The sequence below is a fragment of the Enoplosus armatus genome, chromosome 18 (assembly GCF_043641665.1).
Source record: "Enoplosus armatus isolate fEnoArm2 chromosome 18, fEnoArm2.hap1, whole genome shotgun sequence".
Classification (NCBI taxonomy): domain Eukaryota; kingdom Metazoa; phylum Chordata; class Actinopteri; order Centrarchiformes; family Enoplosidae; genus Enoplosus; species Enoplosus armatus.
The window spans coordinates 20,155,794-20,172,403 of NC_092197.1; the positions used below are offsets into that span (position 1 = coordinate 20,155,794).

General features: G+C 46.4%; 1 protein-coding gene across 1 annotated transcript; it reads right to left on the minus strand.

Moving 5' to 3' along the window:
- Nucleotides 1–1,193: 1,193 nt before the first annotated feature.
- On the minus strand, nt 1,194–15,083 carry LOC139301466 (stromelysin-3-like). The gene is made up of 8 exons (XM_070924866.1): nt 14,792–15,083; nt 8,188–8,468; nt 6,616–6,759; nt 3,555–3,688; nt 3,176–3,390; nt 2,832–3,036; nt 1,654–1,914; nt 1,194–1,563 (listed from the first exon to the last, which is right to left on the minus strand). The coding sequence occupies exons 1-8, from the start codon at nt 14,894–14,896 to the stop codon at nt 1,439–1,441; spliced, it is 1,470 nt and encodes a 489-aa protein (XP_070780967.1). The 5' UTR covers nt 14,897–15,083; the 3' UTR covers nt 1,194–1,438.
- Nucleotides 15,084–16,610: the final 1,527 nt, after the last annotated feature.

The following is a 16,610-nucleotide window of genomic DNA, read 5'->3' on the forward strand; positions in this document are numbered from 1 at the left end:
AGCATGAATTATTAGTTGCAGAAATAGGAGAAAAGAGTTTTCATTGTTTGTGTTTTTATTGTAAACAAAAGAAAACAGATTTTATTCACACATGAAATACATATTCTGACTGATACTACTGAATATAAAGGCAGAAACAGATCAGTGTACGCTGAAAGCACGTCATTAACAGGTCTTAAAAACGTCGCCGTCAGGACACGTTGGCACTGTTTAACGTCCCGACTGACAGTGTCCACGCTGCACCGGACTGCTATCGTGGCAGACAGTGCATTTTACAAGTAAAGGCAATAATCAGTGTCCAGCACTGATTAGAAAACAATGACACCTTGAATACAAATGAACAAATGTAATATCCATTAAAAAAAAAAGAATGTACAGTGAAGTCAAACCGTAGTGAGGCTCTGTCTCATCTCTCTGAAACACGTGGTGGTTTACGTCAAACCGCATTACGCTGTCAGCCAAGTATAATATGGTTTTTGATTTTCGGCGTGTCAGAGCTTTTCTACCGAAGGCACAATTAACAACCAGAGAGCGGAAAAACAAAGCTCTCCGACACATAATGAGGACTGTTGTATGGCTCTATTATAAAAAATGCACCTAAGGAGTACAGGAAGGAACAGACGTTTTGAATGTGTTTTAATATATGAGGTACAGGTTTACCTTGCCTACAGAACCTTAAATAGCACCTTAATGATTCAGAGATGCAGCGCGCCGCTTCATTCATTCCCGGGCATGCTGCGACGCGACTGAGAGGAGATCAGCGCGACCGAGCTGATGAAAAGTTGATTCTTTTTTTTTTTCCCCAATACCGACTGTCAATGAATGTCATTCCCCTGTCGCATCTGTGACAAAAAAAAAAAAGCAACACAGCTCTTTACCACAGTCAGCGCCAGGACAGCTACTTATCTATCTGGCCTATCTTCATGCTAAATACTTAAGACTGGAGGGCTTTTGTGTATCAGCAATAATGAGTCATTCCCTGACTGGTCCTGATTTCTAGCTGGGAAATAATTAGCCTCCCAAAATCCCCCAGAAGTCCCGTTCTGTTTTTGCTCGCAGAGCTAAGTGGTCTGTGGCCGAGGCGGCCACGGGAGGCTGCAAGCTCGAGAACCTAACGACTGGGGAAAAAAAATCAAAGGAAACGGAGGAAGCAGCCGAAGCGTGCGAGAATAACATGTTTTGGACAGGAAATGTCAAATTCAGTAATTACATTACATTTGGGGGTCTGGCCCGTTCGCCGTCTCGCCAGGAGTTTGATGGAGGGTTGGCAGTGACTTCGGCAAGAGTTTGTTGTTGTTTGTATTTAGATGGATTTTTTGAATCGCCTTAATGAAATACATCAGCCAGAATGTTGTGTTTTTGGGGAAACAAGCTGAAAAATACCGACCCACCGCTCTTCACAGGTTCAGCAGACGTGTGTGTGTGTGTATGGACTTATTTAGACAGAGAGGTTCGAGCAGCCGAAGAAATCCGTGCCGATGCTGCGGGGGTAGCCTTCGAGCACCTTCAACGCCACGGGGTCGAACTTCCAGTAGTGCAGCCCGCTCAGGAAATTGGCATAGCCTGTCAGAGGGCGAGAGAAGGCAACAGTCAGCTACGGACCTTTTCCCAGTCGCTAGGCCGGCGGCAAAGAAAACCGAGCCCAGTCCTCACCGTATCTGTCCCGAAAGGCCGCATCAATGCGGCCGGGCACCCCCCCCCACTCGTGCATGCCGCGAGGATGGACGTCATCGACTCGGTTTTCCTGCGGACTGAAGGGCCAGTAAGACGCAGACTTGAAGAGGTAGACTTTCTCCGTGCGCTCCTCTTCCCACTTCAGTGCTGCTTGGATGTCTGTTACGGGGAGACCCAGCTGCCGCACCGAGTCCGGTCCGGTAATCTTCCTCTCAGCGTCAAACACCCAGTAGTTGTCACCTGTCATGGTTAAAAAAAGATGGAAGTAAAAGCCCACAATTGGACCTCATTTTCCTGGACCTGGTATGTCATAGACTACTGTCCTAATTCAGGACTAAACATTTAAAGCTGGCCGAAGAGTTCTATAGCAATACCTTATTTTACTTAATAATTACTTGTTTCATGTTTAATCCATTCTTTACATTTTCTTGCTTGGAAAAGTGATTACCCTCATTACCCTCACCCCTCAAGACATTACCCTCCAAACTTGCACACTACTTCCACGTGAGGAGAAATCCGAAGCCTTGAAAGGCCTGCCTTGCCTAGTTACGGTTACTACGCTATGATTGGACATTCACTGTTCGAGGGAGGGGTTTTAGCAAACAGTCAATTGGTCAACAGAACAAATAGAGCGCCGCAGGGATGACGTATCTTTGTACGCTAACCGGGAGTTAGCGTCGCCCTGGTTCCCCTCGACTAAAAGCCAAATGGGACTTTTCCACGGGATTTTGGATTATTGCAGAAACAAACACTGAACAAAACACTGAACTCTCTTAAGCTCGTGTTAACCACAGACCTTATTTCAGGCATCTAGCCAAAAACCCATTCAAAGAAACCCCATTGACTTCCAGACGAGGGAACAGGAAGTGTAGAAATGCGGACTCATTTCCGGGATTTAGGACTCACTCCTGCAGCATTATTATTTCAAAGTGCTTTAAGCTAACTGACATTTCAACTGCTTTCAGTGAACACACTTCACATCAAATGGCATGTCAACTGCTTTCATCTCCTACTTCACTGCTTTAATTTCTTATCCTTTAAACTGAGAGTTTGTCTACTTCGACTGACTCTTCAAACCCCTTCAGGTCTCGGATCCTCGCCTCTGAAGATCACCTTCTTTCAGTGTAGGTTTAGTTTGCTCCCGTATCAACACCAACCTTGGAAGAACCAGATGTTGCCAGACTTGTCTTCGTACGCGGCATCGATGTGGCCTGGGATGCCCCTCCAGTGGCGCGAAGCCAAGGCTGGATAGCCGGCTTGTAGCTGCCCATCGCGGATACGCCAAACATATCGGGACTTAAAGAAGAACAGCTCTCCCCTGATCATGGACACAGCATCGAAGGTTGTTTTGCAGGCGTCCGGCTGGGGCACAACGACATACACGGGCAGGGACATTTTGGTCAGCGGACTAATATGCGAAGCAGCAAGATACAAGACTGGGGAAATCTTGAAATACAGCACATGCAGCTTTCCAGGTCCATTCCCAGAATTATTGGCTCACCATTCCAATGTCGATCTCATTGGTCTCCGTCATCTCGGGCGGTGCATGCCGAGGGGGGCCGTACAGATACTGGATGCCCCTCTTGTCATCCTCGCTCAGCTTCAGGGGGTAAGAGTCGCTGTAGAAAGGATTCATCACAGCATCAAGCTCCAGGGAGTGCTGCAGGCCCAGGACATGGCCGAACTCATGAGCTGCCACTTGCAGGAGATCGGTGCCTAAACGGGGACAGCAAAGGATCAAGGGACAGTCGACACCGTGATGTGACTCTTTGGTGGAATCAAACGTGGAACCGTTTTATAGAAAAACCCTTGAAAATCAGATTTTGTCCAACATAAGACAAGACCTCCGTCTACCTCCGAGTGCTTCAAATGTTACTCACCCACATCGTTGCCCACTGTCCAGTTCTCGTCATAGTCAAAGTGGACTTCTCCTTCTCTGTGTGTCCTGGGAAAAAAGGCGTGGGCAAGGATTCCTCCAGGACCGTCGAATGGCAAGTTGTCCCCATGCCAGTACCTGCACACGCACGTCTTTTATTGTACACAAGCAATTGAATATGTAATGTATGTATGTAGAAAGTGAGCTCTCCACGTCTTGTTTGATTATAAAGCAGCTCTGGGTGCTGTATAAATACTGGGAAAGGATCAAAACGCTCAGACCACCGAGAAATGAAACACAGCCCGTATTCAGACACCGTGCCTTTAAACGAGCCGTCAGGACTTCCGTAAGGTTGTGATGTCACTAACTATACAGTCAGCCACGCCCCCCCCCCCCCCCCCAGCAGGTCATCTGCTCCAATCACAGCACCACCCACCAAGTACAGGGACGCTCATCCACCCGCTCAGTCTGTCTAAGTTATTGGAGCGCTCTGCTCAGGAACTACTCTTCAAGTGTTTGGAGGTTGTTCAGTTTGTCTAAAACGGCTTGTTTCAGACAGAGGGGGGGGGACTGAGGGGCTGCAGAAAGGACCAGGAGGAGATACATGAGGACTTTTTGAACTGTGAATCATGCAGAGCTGCTCTAGTGGAGTCCCAGAATAAAAATACAGAGCTGGAAATGAGCATGATACGGGACCTTTAACCAGACTGGGCTCCCTGTAGTTGCAGCAAGAGACTGGCTAAGTTTGTTTGCTACGACTGAATTTCTACTTTAAATGCTGAAGTCTAAACAACTTATTTATGCAGGCTGGCGTTTTGTTTTTGTTGTTGTTGTTTTTTTTTTTTACAGTGTAGCTGTCTGCCTCTCTCCTGGTCTGCGAGCAGTGGACATTAACCATGTACTGACAGTGATTCATGTGCGGCAACGGTACACAGGAAGCAGGCCCTTCTGATTATCCAACACGTCTGGTCATGCAACTCAGGCGTCAGGTCGTTCGTTTAGGTTCGACTGCCTCAACATCGTCTGATTGAGGAAGTCTGGCGGGGCTCTGAAAGGCTTGTCACTGGTCTAAACTCTGCAACTGTAAGGCGGAGGATGAATCCCTCTGCCTTCGGCGATCCCCTGACGTTTCCTCTAGCGCCACCAGCAGGCCAGAGAAATATCTCGACACGCACGGGGCGGATTGGCCCCACATTTGGTGGAGATATCCAGGAGGAATTGCAATAACGCTGGTGATCCTCCTCCAGCGCCACCGCCAGATCAAAATTTCAATTTGTCCAGTACGTTATTTAACCATGAGCTATTTGGAACAGCTGCTCCGAGGCTGGTCAAGGGTCCCTCCTCTCCTGTCTCCTCTCTTCTTGTTTCAAAAAAAAAACATGAATATATAAGATATATAGTCCCAGCTGTTATGAAAGTGAGTTCCTACAGTAGTTATGAAACTGTAATGGAGCACAGTGAAACAAGAGAGTTATGTTATGACATGGAAGTATCGTAAACCAAATGCCAAAATGACTCATCTGAGCTGATAAAAATAGCCGGAGGCACCGAATTACAAAAAAAAAAAAAAAAAAAAAACGGCTGCCAGACAAGTCCTGTGTTGTATTCATTCATTCAGTCTGTAATCTGCTCCCGAGCTCACGGCTGGGATACGTCTGGTTTTGGTTTTTTCCAGGGTCACTCAGATTACAGAGATCATCTGGCACAACGCAGACATCTGGGTCTGTATTTACAGGTTGTGTTGTTTTTGTTTTTGTTTTTTTTTGTTAACAATTGATTACACATATTTCTCAATACTGAGTGCCCATCGCTATGAATGCACCAAAACTTGAGTGCGTTTACACTCCATTTTGCAAAATTGCTGTAAATAAGGCCGCAATTTGCTACATGGCACCCACGTCTACCGACCACAGCTGACTCCCATTTCAGGCGAGCGCCTGACCGGGTGGATTGCGCTTTTCGATTTTATGTCATCTATATATATATATATATATATATATATAAGAAAAAAAAAGGGCAAATCATTTCGAGCTCTTCTCAGTAAACGTGGACCCAGCCAGACATGCGGAGATACTGGGGCCCTGCTCAGATACGCGTACATCAATCCTGTTTGCAAAGACCAAATGCGTTGTTGTTTGTAACCTGAATTTGAGGTATTTACTGTTCATCAGGCCACGAATGAGACAAGAATTAGGGTGGAAAAGCAATAAACGCCTCCGGAGCGGAGTGTTTCAGGGGGCCGGGGCCTGATTACTGTACAAAAACACAACTTCATTCATGGAGAAAATATTATATTTGTTTTCCCTCTGAAGTCCTCCGGCTGCTCTGCCTCAACTCTGTGTGATTTACGTCTATATACTTGTTGACAAGGTAGCCGCTAACTGTAGCTGTTAGCCGCCGTTAGCTTATTAGCTCAGTTAGCGCAGCTAGCGGCCTATTGGCTGTAAAAGCTTAAACAAAGCTTTATTAAACCTCCTCCTCCCGGGCCGTCCAAAGCTCCTGTGCTAGCTGCGCGGCTAACTGAGCTATCTAATGCTAACTAACGCAGCAGCAGCTACAGTTGGCGGTTACTTTAACAACAAAGCAACCGAAGCCTACTGAAGTATCGCAGCATTTCTGATTAACTCATATTAGTAACATAATAATCAATAATTAAAAAAAAAGACAAAATAGAATTGGCCACGATGAACTAATCTAATTGGAGTATATAAAAAAATTGTTGTTCATTTCATGCATTAATTGCTACTGGAGGTATTGAGTTAGATCCCCCCCCCCCCCCTAAAAATTCAAATAATATGAAGAGGCATTTGCAGGTTAACATATCAAAATGGAAGGTTTTTATTCAAGAATTGACAATGGGGGAGATGTTGGATAAATCCTTGTCTCTGATTGGCTATTCCGGCTCCGAGCACACAAGTGAGCTGATCTTAAAGGATCGCTCATTCCTCACTCTGCAATATTGGACACTTAGAGGGTAATAATCTCTGAAACCTACTGCATCGTGGTGCCAAGTGTCGCCCAGCAGCCCGACGGGGGCGTGTTGCCTGCTGGTGACCCTTTCTCACCTGTTGAAGTCGATAATGATGTCAGCTTTCTCAGTGGTGACCTCTCGGAACCTCAGGGGAGTCACCGCGCTCCACACACCCAACGCCTCCTGGAGGACACGCCGCACTTTGCCCTCGCTCATCTGCCAGGGGAAACGGACTATCCTATTGGACACACACACACACACCAATGTGCTGTATTAGAGCGCACTCATGACAAAACACATTTGTTTACATTCCTGCAGAGGATGTGATTCTTTTTTTTTCTTTTTTTTTTTCTTTTTTACAGATTGCAGTGTATTTATTTGGTTTCAAAAGTTTCATTGACAACATCCAGGCATGACATTGAATTTTTTTTTGTTGTCACTTATTCAAGGAAAAGAGTCCTTAAACCTGCAATATCTGACCTTTTGGCCCCTTAGAGGCAGTGAAGCTTTTTGAGCTGAAAGACGCTAAAAGCCATCCTCTCCAAAGGACTCATATCTGAGCTTGTGTTCTGTGAATTGGACGCGTAAGGGACATAGCGAGCGGCCGAGCCTATAGTTTACTCTAGCTTGTTTTGCGTGGAGTAGAATAGCAGCTTCGCAAAGTTTATCTTCAAGTCGGAGTTTCTTTTCCTCGCACTGGCAAAGAAAAACACAGGCGTTTCGAGTTGCGCAACACTCAAGCTATCAGGATGTCCTGACAAACAACAACAGTCTCTGTAATATACACCAGTATACACCCACACAAAGTGAATTCAGAACTGTTTTTGTCACACTGACCACCCTGGGAAGCACATAAATAACAATGTCTCGACAATAATAATTCTTAAGCAGTGTAACGTTTAATTACAGGGGTGATTCCACAGTTTACGAGGTGGCTGGAAACCGACTGCCGACTTCGCTGCTTTGACAAATTGAATCTACAAACAATTTACGCCGCAACCCTTCGTGCGAAGCTCAAAGCGTAAACACATTATCCCGTAAGTAACCATTGGCATCTCCCCCCTGCAACCCATCCTAGTTTCAGACATGAGGTCCATATCGAAACTAAAGCCATCAGCTTTGTTTTGTTCCATCAAGTGCTCTCAGAGTAAATGGATTAACTGTGGCTGGAGAAGGCAGGACAGGCTAAAAGGTTTGTACTGAAAACTTGAATTACAAACAGTTCCATGGACTAAACAAACCTCATTTTAAAGTTTACTAGACAGATAAAGAAACTAAAGTCAGTATCCCTCAGCAGAGGCCATTATTGTTATTTGGGAGTTTACAAAGTCTGATATATCGGCCAATTAGGGCTGCAACTAATGATAATTTTTGTTATTGATTAATCCGCTGTTTATTTTCACGAGTAATTGTTTAGTCTATAAAATGTGAAAAAACTGAGAAAAGTGCTCGTCGCAATTTCCCAGAGCCCAAAGTGACGTCTTCATATTGCTTCTTTTGTTCAACAGACAGTCCAAAACCCAAAGACTCCTCATTTACTGTTATAAATGACATGTAAAAGCAGCAAATCCTCACATTTAAGAAGAGAGACAGTGACAGAAGCAGTGGTGAACTGATGAACTGAATAAACCAAAGTACTTGCAAAAAGAGTATTTGTGTTTCTTACTTGTAAGTGAGGTCGGTCCTCTCCCAGCGCCCTCCAAACAGCGCAAAGCGCTTTCTGCGCTGCTGTCTACTCAGGCCTCCCTTCTTCTTCTTCAGGTTATAGTACGACAGGCCGACCTGCGTTAAGGTGGGGTAGTCTGGTACTCCACAGCGAGGACGCTTCCAGAATTCGGTGTCATTTTTTGTCAGTACAGACTTCAAACGGTACTCTTTGTTTAGCGTGTCCTGCTCATGTCTTCCCTTCTTCTTCAGACCAACATGACTGTTGCTGTGAGGCCATCCCTGCAAACAAAGGCACAGGCACTGAGGTCATCATACATTTATTAGCCATTTATTAGCCATGATAAATAATATCTATTTCCCAACTGAGCATTGCCAAGTCCATTTTTATGCTGACGATACCATCTTGTATACCATCAGCTCTACCGCAGACCAGGCCTTCTCCAGGTTGCAGCCTGCTTTTGACGACCTCCAGACCTCTCTTATTCAAGTTCCAAAAAGACAACATGTACGCATTTTACCAGAGCACAGACTTTTGATGTCCCAACTCCGATCTATGCTCTCAATTGTAATGTAACTGATACAGTACAATTTTATAAATACTTAGGAATTTGGTTGGATGACAGGTTCTCCTAAAAACGTCACAGTACCATTTGAGTCGTTACCAGCTTTTGCACAGATGGTCATCACTGATATCTACAATGAAAAGTGGCATGCCTGTGTTTTTCATGTAGAAGGCCTTGCTATCTAAGTTCTGAGATATTCAACATCCTTAGTTGTGTTCAGAGCGAATGACCATGACGCCAGATCACGGGATAGATCAAAATTGTTTGCACCAAAGATATGGTCTTTTTTTTTTATTCCACACTTTCTTCTTCCATGTCAAAACATTGACATTGGAAGACAGTTCAGTCAGAGATTTGGGTGTGTTATGCTAGTGTGTAGCCTCGAGCCTCTTGCCTCAGGCAGAAATGAGGAGTGGGTTACAGGGGTCTGGTAAGATGACAATCATTCTTTTGATAAATTGATTAATTTAGACTGTAAAATATGTACCGTTCTGCTCTGCTGGATCAGCATCAGTGCCAATACGGGGCCATTGTATTGTTTCCACTATCAGTCAGATTAGTTACATTACATTAAATCTGCCAACAAGTTTTACAACCGCAGCAATCCCTGGCCTCATGTTTACTTACACAAAAAAGTTTGTTGCTGTGAAGTATTCTGATTTAAAATGTAAAATAAAGAACAATAGAGCGCTGGTATCGGATGGGGAATCAGTATCAGGTCCGTGCACCCCTAGCCCAAAGTGACATCTTCAAATAGTTTGTTTTGTCTGACCGACAGTCCAAATCTTCAGCTCACAAATCCACCTGATGACGGCGCTTTCTGAGTGTCATGCGGTGCTGGGCTGGGTGGCCGTCCTCACACACTTGAAGTCAAGAAGTTACTTGCTGATACAGTTTGGTTTCTATTTTGCTGTTGTGACTGTTCGAAGTCAGCAAGGTCAGCTGTCCCATTAGCCTATGATGGTACAGTTAAGGTTCAGAGTTGCTGAGTGGGCCACTTTTAAGCCCAGACGTCAACAAGCTGGACCAACACACCCACACTACTGTGGCTGAGATCTGCTGGTGCATCTTAAAACACTAATTGTCACATCATTGAGATCAATGTCATTGCTTTTAAAAAAGGTTTTTTCCCAGGATCAACAAGAAACGATATCTGACAAACATATTCTGTCATCAGAGTCATCAGTTGTTGGAAAGTTCAGGACTTACCGCAAGTCATTCTGGAAAACATGCTTTTTTTCGTGCTGTTTTCATCTAATATCAGACCACCTACCGTTTCGGTGCTTTGAGCTACTGTAATACAGCCATTGTCAGAATGAACTTCTGAAATAGGAACCTACGCTAGAAAAGTCCCAACAACCACTAATCTGACACCTGTGCTCTTCTGTCCTGTGAAGCTGATGGTGAAACAAACAAAGGATTAATTTGACTTCACAGACAAAAGGTCGGTTGAAGCTGTAAGTCATGTAACATCAATCATGTAAGCAAGTCCCCTCCTCCCAGTGGAGTGTAATTAAAGTCTGTATTTACTATTGATTGATTGTCCTTCATGATTGTAAAGCAAATAAGACGAGAAGAGAAGGATTTCATGCTTCAGCAAAGCTTCAAAAGCACAAGGATTATGACATATGACATTTGATCAAACACTTGACAATCAAAAGCCACGCTGGGTCAGCTTCAAAACCAACAAAGTCTCTGGAATTAACACAGGTGTGCCATCCAGGTCAAACCCCTTGCACTTGATACCATGGGAAAATCCAAGCAATTTAGCCAAGGCCTCACAACAGGAATTGTGGCCCTCCACAAGTGTGGCTCCTCCTTAGGAGCAATTTCCAAACGACTGAAGGTCCCACGAGCATCTGTGCAAAACATTTTATGCGGGTATAAAAATCTTGGAACCACGCGGACACTGAATCGTTCAGAAAGAAGGAGTAAAAAGATCCCCTAGGGCTGAACGAACCTTGGCCCCCAAAGGTTCAACTGAAACCCCAAGACAACGACAAAGGAGCTGGTGAAGGGGTTGGAGGCGCGAGGTATCAATGTATCTACATCCACTACAAAGAGAGTCCCATCATCGCCAAGGCCTGAAACGCTGTAGTGCACGGAAGAAGCCCTAAGGAAATGCAAGAATGAAGTTTGCAGATGATCACCAGGACAAAGACATAGCCTTTTGGAGGAGGGTTGTCTGGTCAGATAAGATAAAAAAATTCAACTGTTTGGCTCGGGAGGAATGGGCCAAAAATTCCGGCCAAGTATTGTGAGAAGCTTGTGGCGGGGCTACCCTAAGCGCCTGATTCAAGTGAACCAATTAAAAGGAGATACTAATACTAACCCACTGGGGATCTGTTCTAATGAATGCCTAGTTGTATGTAACTACATGGCCCCAACTGTCCATTCTCTACACCCACACAGCATATGCCTCTTCGGGGTTAATGAGGCTGGAGCCTCTCCCAGCATTGCACTGGCTGAAAGGCAGGGAAGACCTTGGCCACGTTTCAAAATGCATCTCTGACTAATCATGTGTAAACTTTTCACGCATGAAGCTCAGTTAACTCGCCATGGTCAGCCCGACTCGGCCTTTAGTGGCTCTGAAGGGAGAGTTTCCAAGAGTTTGAAAAAGTAACGGCATCTGATGACCTCATCGGGGTTATCTCGGCTTGCGGTGAAGCCTGCATCACAAACTGAAGGTTTGGAATTTGAAACAAGTGGGCATTTAGGATGCATTGATACTGCAAGACCGTATTGACCGTATGAAATAGCGAAAAATACCTGTTACAACTTCCCATTCCCAAATTGCTTGTTTGTCTGACCAACAGTCCTAAACCCCAAATACATATCAGTTTACTATCATTTATGACAACAACAACAAAAAATACTCCCAATGAGAAGTGGAGTTTTGGCAATCTCTTCACCGCAATCTAAAATAAACTCATGCTGGTTTGAACAATGGCGGCGCAAAACACTACAATAATGGCCGCAGCGGTGGGTCTGGCAGGGTTGAACGAGGTTTTCACCACGTCAACAAACCTGGAGCCACAGGCTTAGCTGAGCTGACAGGCAGCTCAATTTTAAGGTGAGTGACAGAACTGAGGCAAGTGTGTGGGCAAGAAGCAAGCTTTCGTTCCGAAAGCATAAACACAAAGTCGCATGCTATCGAAACAAAGCTTTGTGTGTGCGCTGGGGGGGGAGGTGGGGGGGGGGGGACCTGGAGATGGAACTAACATGTCGCCACAGGACACACTGCGGTTGCCCGCGTTTTCTCCCACAACTGACGTGCCCGAGCTTCGACCCAAATTAAGTGCTGAGCCTGCCTACAGAGGGGGGGGGGCATTGTTGCTTTGTCTAATAGGTGGCATCTGTTACATCGGGGAGTTCTCTGTCGATGACACTCAAACATGTGGAAACAATGTGCGCATGCAGGTGCGAACATGCAGCCACAGACACAAATCTATTCTTCAGACCTCCACGGCGTTGCATCACACACACACACACACACACAGTGAGCAGATGTGTGGAAATTCCCTGTTCAGTCATGACATCAGGTCACCTGCAGTGCATAACACAGGGTGTGTGTGTGTGTGTGTGTGTTGTGAAAGATTTTCACGGATTGCTGATCTGACATTACTGGGGACGACCGTGATAAGATCTACTCCCACAGACCCCCTTTGGCAGGTGCGAAAGTAGTCTAAACTTGAGATAAATGATGCGCACAGAGGGAGGAAATCTCTCAAGGGTAAATATTTAACCGCATAAAGTCCCAGATACCAGCAGGCATCCAGTGTTTTGCACACAAGCGGGCTGATTATGCCAAGTGTGGGGGGGGGGGGGGTAATGAGGGTTAGCATGACTGGAGACGAGAGACTGATCCTCCACTGTAAACACATCTGGGTAAACCTCTTCACTTATCACGATGTAGAAATGCCGCGTTCAAAATCCTACTGATTCTTTTTGGCCAATGGGCGCAGAGGAAACAAGTCGTAAACACAACACAGACACATCGTCACCATTTAAGGTGACTTGAGCTTGTTAGCAAAGCGTTTGCATATTTACACATCCAGCAGTCACGGAGCGACATTAGCATTCATTTGGAGGTGGAGCGTTTGTGTCCACCTGATGAACTCTGTTTTTGGTCTCCTGAGGGACATGTCTGGCTCTGCAGCGGCTAAATGCTACGCTACGTTTCGCCCCCCGCCGCTCCTTCAAGGCGTACTGGCGCCACCGAGGAAAAACACGCTCCGCGTTGGTCGGCGCTGTGGTTACCGCTCCAAAACTCCCGATGGCGCGGTGCTGGACGACGCTAACCTCAGCTACAGTGCTAGCGTTCGCATTGGCCCTGTTCACACCTGGCGTCAAACGCGCGTCCTGTGGGTGATCCGATCAAACAGCACAACTTTACAACCTTATTGACTGATGTTGCCGGGCCGGGTCTGAATCAAACAACCAATCAGGGTTAGCTGGCACGTTACTGGCCAATCACATCGACTCTGTACGAACAAAGGGCACGTTCTGCAGAAGTTTCCCATCAGAAAAACGATGAGATGATGAGAACTACCTGAAATGACAGAAACCATCTCTGGGGACAAATTTATTTGATGGGATTTTTTTTAGTTTGTCCCATCTGTTAACGTGGAGGGGGGGGGGCGGGGCTTATGACCTATACTGCAGCCAGCCACCAGGGGGCGATCGAGACTCTTTTTTTTTTTTTTTTTTTGGCTGCACTTTTCGGGGGAGCTGTCATGTCGTCCATCTTTCATATACGGTCTATGGTTGGAAATTGTTACTTCCAGTCTATTAGTATTCAAGTCAGTTTCACTCAAACAAATTTGTCTCCTGTAAAGCCGACTTAAAGCGAAAAGTAAGTATAGCTTTGAAATAAAAGTAACAGAGTAAATAGTACAATGTCTTCCCTCTGCAGTTTAAAGCAACAGAAAATGGAAATGCCCCTTTGACTGCCGAACACGGCGATGAGCAAACGGAGTGAGCAGAAATCACCCGCTTGTCAGTCGAAGATTAGGTCTGTCATCAACACGTCTGATTTGGCGACTACAATTAAGCCCTTAAATGTCAAGGATCATGCAGTGGATAGCCCCGTCTGGTACTGTAGCGCCGTCGCACTTTAGCGGGGGGGGTTTTATTTTGTTTTTGTTTGTTTTGTTTTTTTTTTGGGGGGGAGGGGGGTTCTGCAGACAAGAAGAGCCTCCGTGGGGGTGAGTGTCTCTCTCCCTCTCTCTTAAGTAGCTCTCTGCTGTTTTTTCCTTTTCCCCTGAGTCAGCAGACAGGCAGATTTGAACCTCCACCCGTTGCCAGATGACTTGTCTCTGCCTGCTTAATCTGCCCCCCCCACACACACACACACTCACACACACACACACACACACACACACACACTGTTGACAGCTACACTGTGAAGCAGGTCTGGCATCCATCAAGCTGCAGTAGGTCTGAAACAAACGTCGTCTCCGACTTGGGCAAAAACGTGCAGAAAGCCTTTGCATGCAAACCTGCAGGAACGTTTGATCCTAAAACACAAACCCCCCCCCCCCCCCCCTCTCTTTTTTCATTTATGAAACGCAGCATGTCATCTCCAGTTGAGTCCAGCTGTCAGATGTTTCACCCCCAGCAGCTCCGGATCTGACCTGTTCGGCGGGTCAACCAAGCTTCTCTCTTTCATGACAAACACCCGGAGAAACGCAGCGTAGGCTGGGGAAACCCAAAGCGTTCGCACCCCTGTTTGAGCGGCGAGCAGACGTTCGGGGGGGGGGGGGGATGTGACTGTGTGCAGCGCAGGAGGTCAGACACAAACAAACAAAAAAAAAATTTCACTTCGTAAAACTCATAAAAGCTGAAAATGGATCCGCTTGTATGAGTTTTCGGAGAAGCGTGTGGTGGTGAAACACACAGCTGCCTCTGACTGCAACGTGCATGGAATCACTACTCGGGCATGCAAGCCTTCAGCATCACATGGCCTTAACTTGTCACACTTTGGACCCTGCGTGACCCCCCCGCCCCTCCGCCCCTGTGCCGGTGTTGGTGACTCACCTGGAGCTGCTTGTGCCTGCTCCTCCGGTCGTGCGCCGGCAGAGAGTGGACGCAGAGGAAGAGGTGCAAAGGCAGGATGCTGCCGCAGAACACGGCGGCCCGCATGGTCTCGCGTCCCCACGAGGGCGCGGGCTTCTTGATGCGGGGCAGGCGGAGGGTAGAGGCTGCGTGTGTTGAGAGGACGCTGCGTGGTGGAATGAATGACGGCAGGGGATCTCGCAGCCTAACCCCGCGGATTTCTTTGTCCTCTTCGAATAACTTTTTTTTTTTCTTTTTTTTTTTTTTTTGGAGTTCCAACCGCAACACACACACACACACACACACACACACACACACACACACGTGATTTAACCCCTTTCTCTCCGGATGCAGGAGGGACCTAGTGCAAATGGGAAGCTGCTTGCAGCCTGCTTCCACAGCAGACCCAGGACCAGCCTAATAAGGAGAGGACCTGGACGTCATCAAGTAAAGGCTGCTTTTGAAGTTCAGTTCATTCAAAGTACAACGCTGCGTTCCTTGTTTTTTTTTTTTTCTTTGTGGAAATATTATAATATGTGATTATACTTGGCTTGTCCACCCCCTCAACCGATGGCCCCCTTGTTGACATGACGTGACATGGGCCACATACCCCAGGGACATGCACATGCGGTCTTAAAAGTTGCCCATTTCATAATAGTGACATTGATATTTCTCCCATAATGTTGCTGGCCCAATTTCATAGGGTTAAAGCGTGTGGTTTCCATTGCTGCCTAGTTGCATTAAAGCTGCAGTAGGCAATATTGTTGAATTATAATGTCGGTTGAAAGAACTTGCATATGTTTAACAATATTTAATCGAAGGGCTCCTTTAAAAGAAATGTGTCTTTGAACAACCGCCCCCCTCCCCTTTTGTATTTAGTCTGTAAAATAAACCCCCCAAAAAAAACTGGACCAGGTCTGAATCAAACAGCAAGTTAACTGGCCAATCACATCGGCTCTGCACAAACAAGGGCGTCCTACAGAGTGGTCAAAACGCTTGAAGCGACTCTCTAACTCTGACCAAGTTCTCCAACTGCACCCCCCCCCCACCGCCCCTCCCCACTGACCCCCTCCACCTCTGGATCTGTGAAGAGGATGTGTGTCAGCTCCAGGCCCCAGACAGTGTGTCACCCTCCCATCTGAAAGCCAGCTGTGCTGACCAACTGCAGGCAAACAGGTCAGTGGACGATGCAGTCAACATGGGCATGGGACTGCACTAGGTCCCCGGGACACCTCGACTCCCCCGGGGACCTGTGCAAGGATCCTGTTTGTGGACTTCAGCTCGGAATTCAACACCCATCATCACTGAAGTCCTCCACCCAAAACTCACATTAGGCAGGTGGTGTGGCTGGGGAAAAACCAGCCCTGGCAACCCCCCCCCACCTCATGGATGTGTGCTCTCCCCACTGCTCTTCTCCCTCTACAGCGACTGCACCTCAGGAGACCTGTCTGCTAAACTCCACGTGTTTAGTCATCGGCCCGTCATCCGGGATGAGTCTGCATACAGGCAGGAGGTTGCACAGCTGGCCCTCTGGTGCGCCCCCCCAACAAATTATAAATGATATACTTACAGTTTAAAATACACACAAATACATATCATCCATCAGTCAATATAACTCCTGCACGTTGTATATACTGTGTACATAGACATATATACATGCATTTACTGTACATATCCTCCCACTGCATGTAAAAAGTAATTCATAATTGTATGTATGTATGTGCCTATCTTTGTTCAGCTTCCCACTGAAATAGTCGGCCAATGGCGGACTCATGCCAACAGCCTGCGTCCGGTGAGTCAG

Coding starts and splice junctions, on each gene's coding strand:
- LOC139301466 (XM_070924866.1), bottom strand. CDS start 14,896: ATGCGGGCCGCCGTGTTCTGCGGCAGCATCCTGCCTTTGCACCTCTTC. Junction 3,391..3,554: donor GACAGTGGGCAACGATGTGG/GTGAGTAACATT, acceptor GTCCCCGTTTAG/GCACCGATCTCCTGCAAGTG. Junction 1,564..1,653: donor GGCCTTTCGGGACAGATACG/GTGAGGACTGGG, acceptor GCCCTCTGACAG/GCTATGCCAATTTCCTGAGC.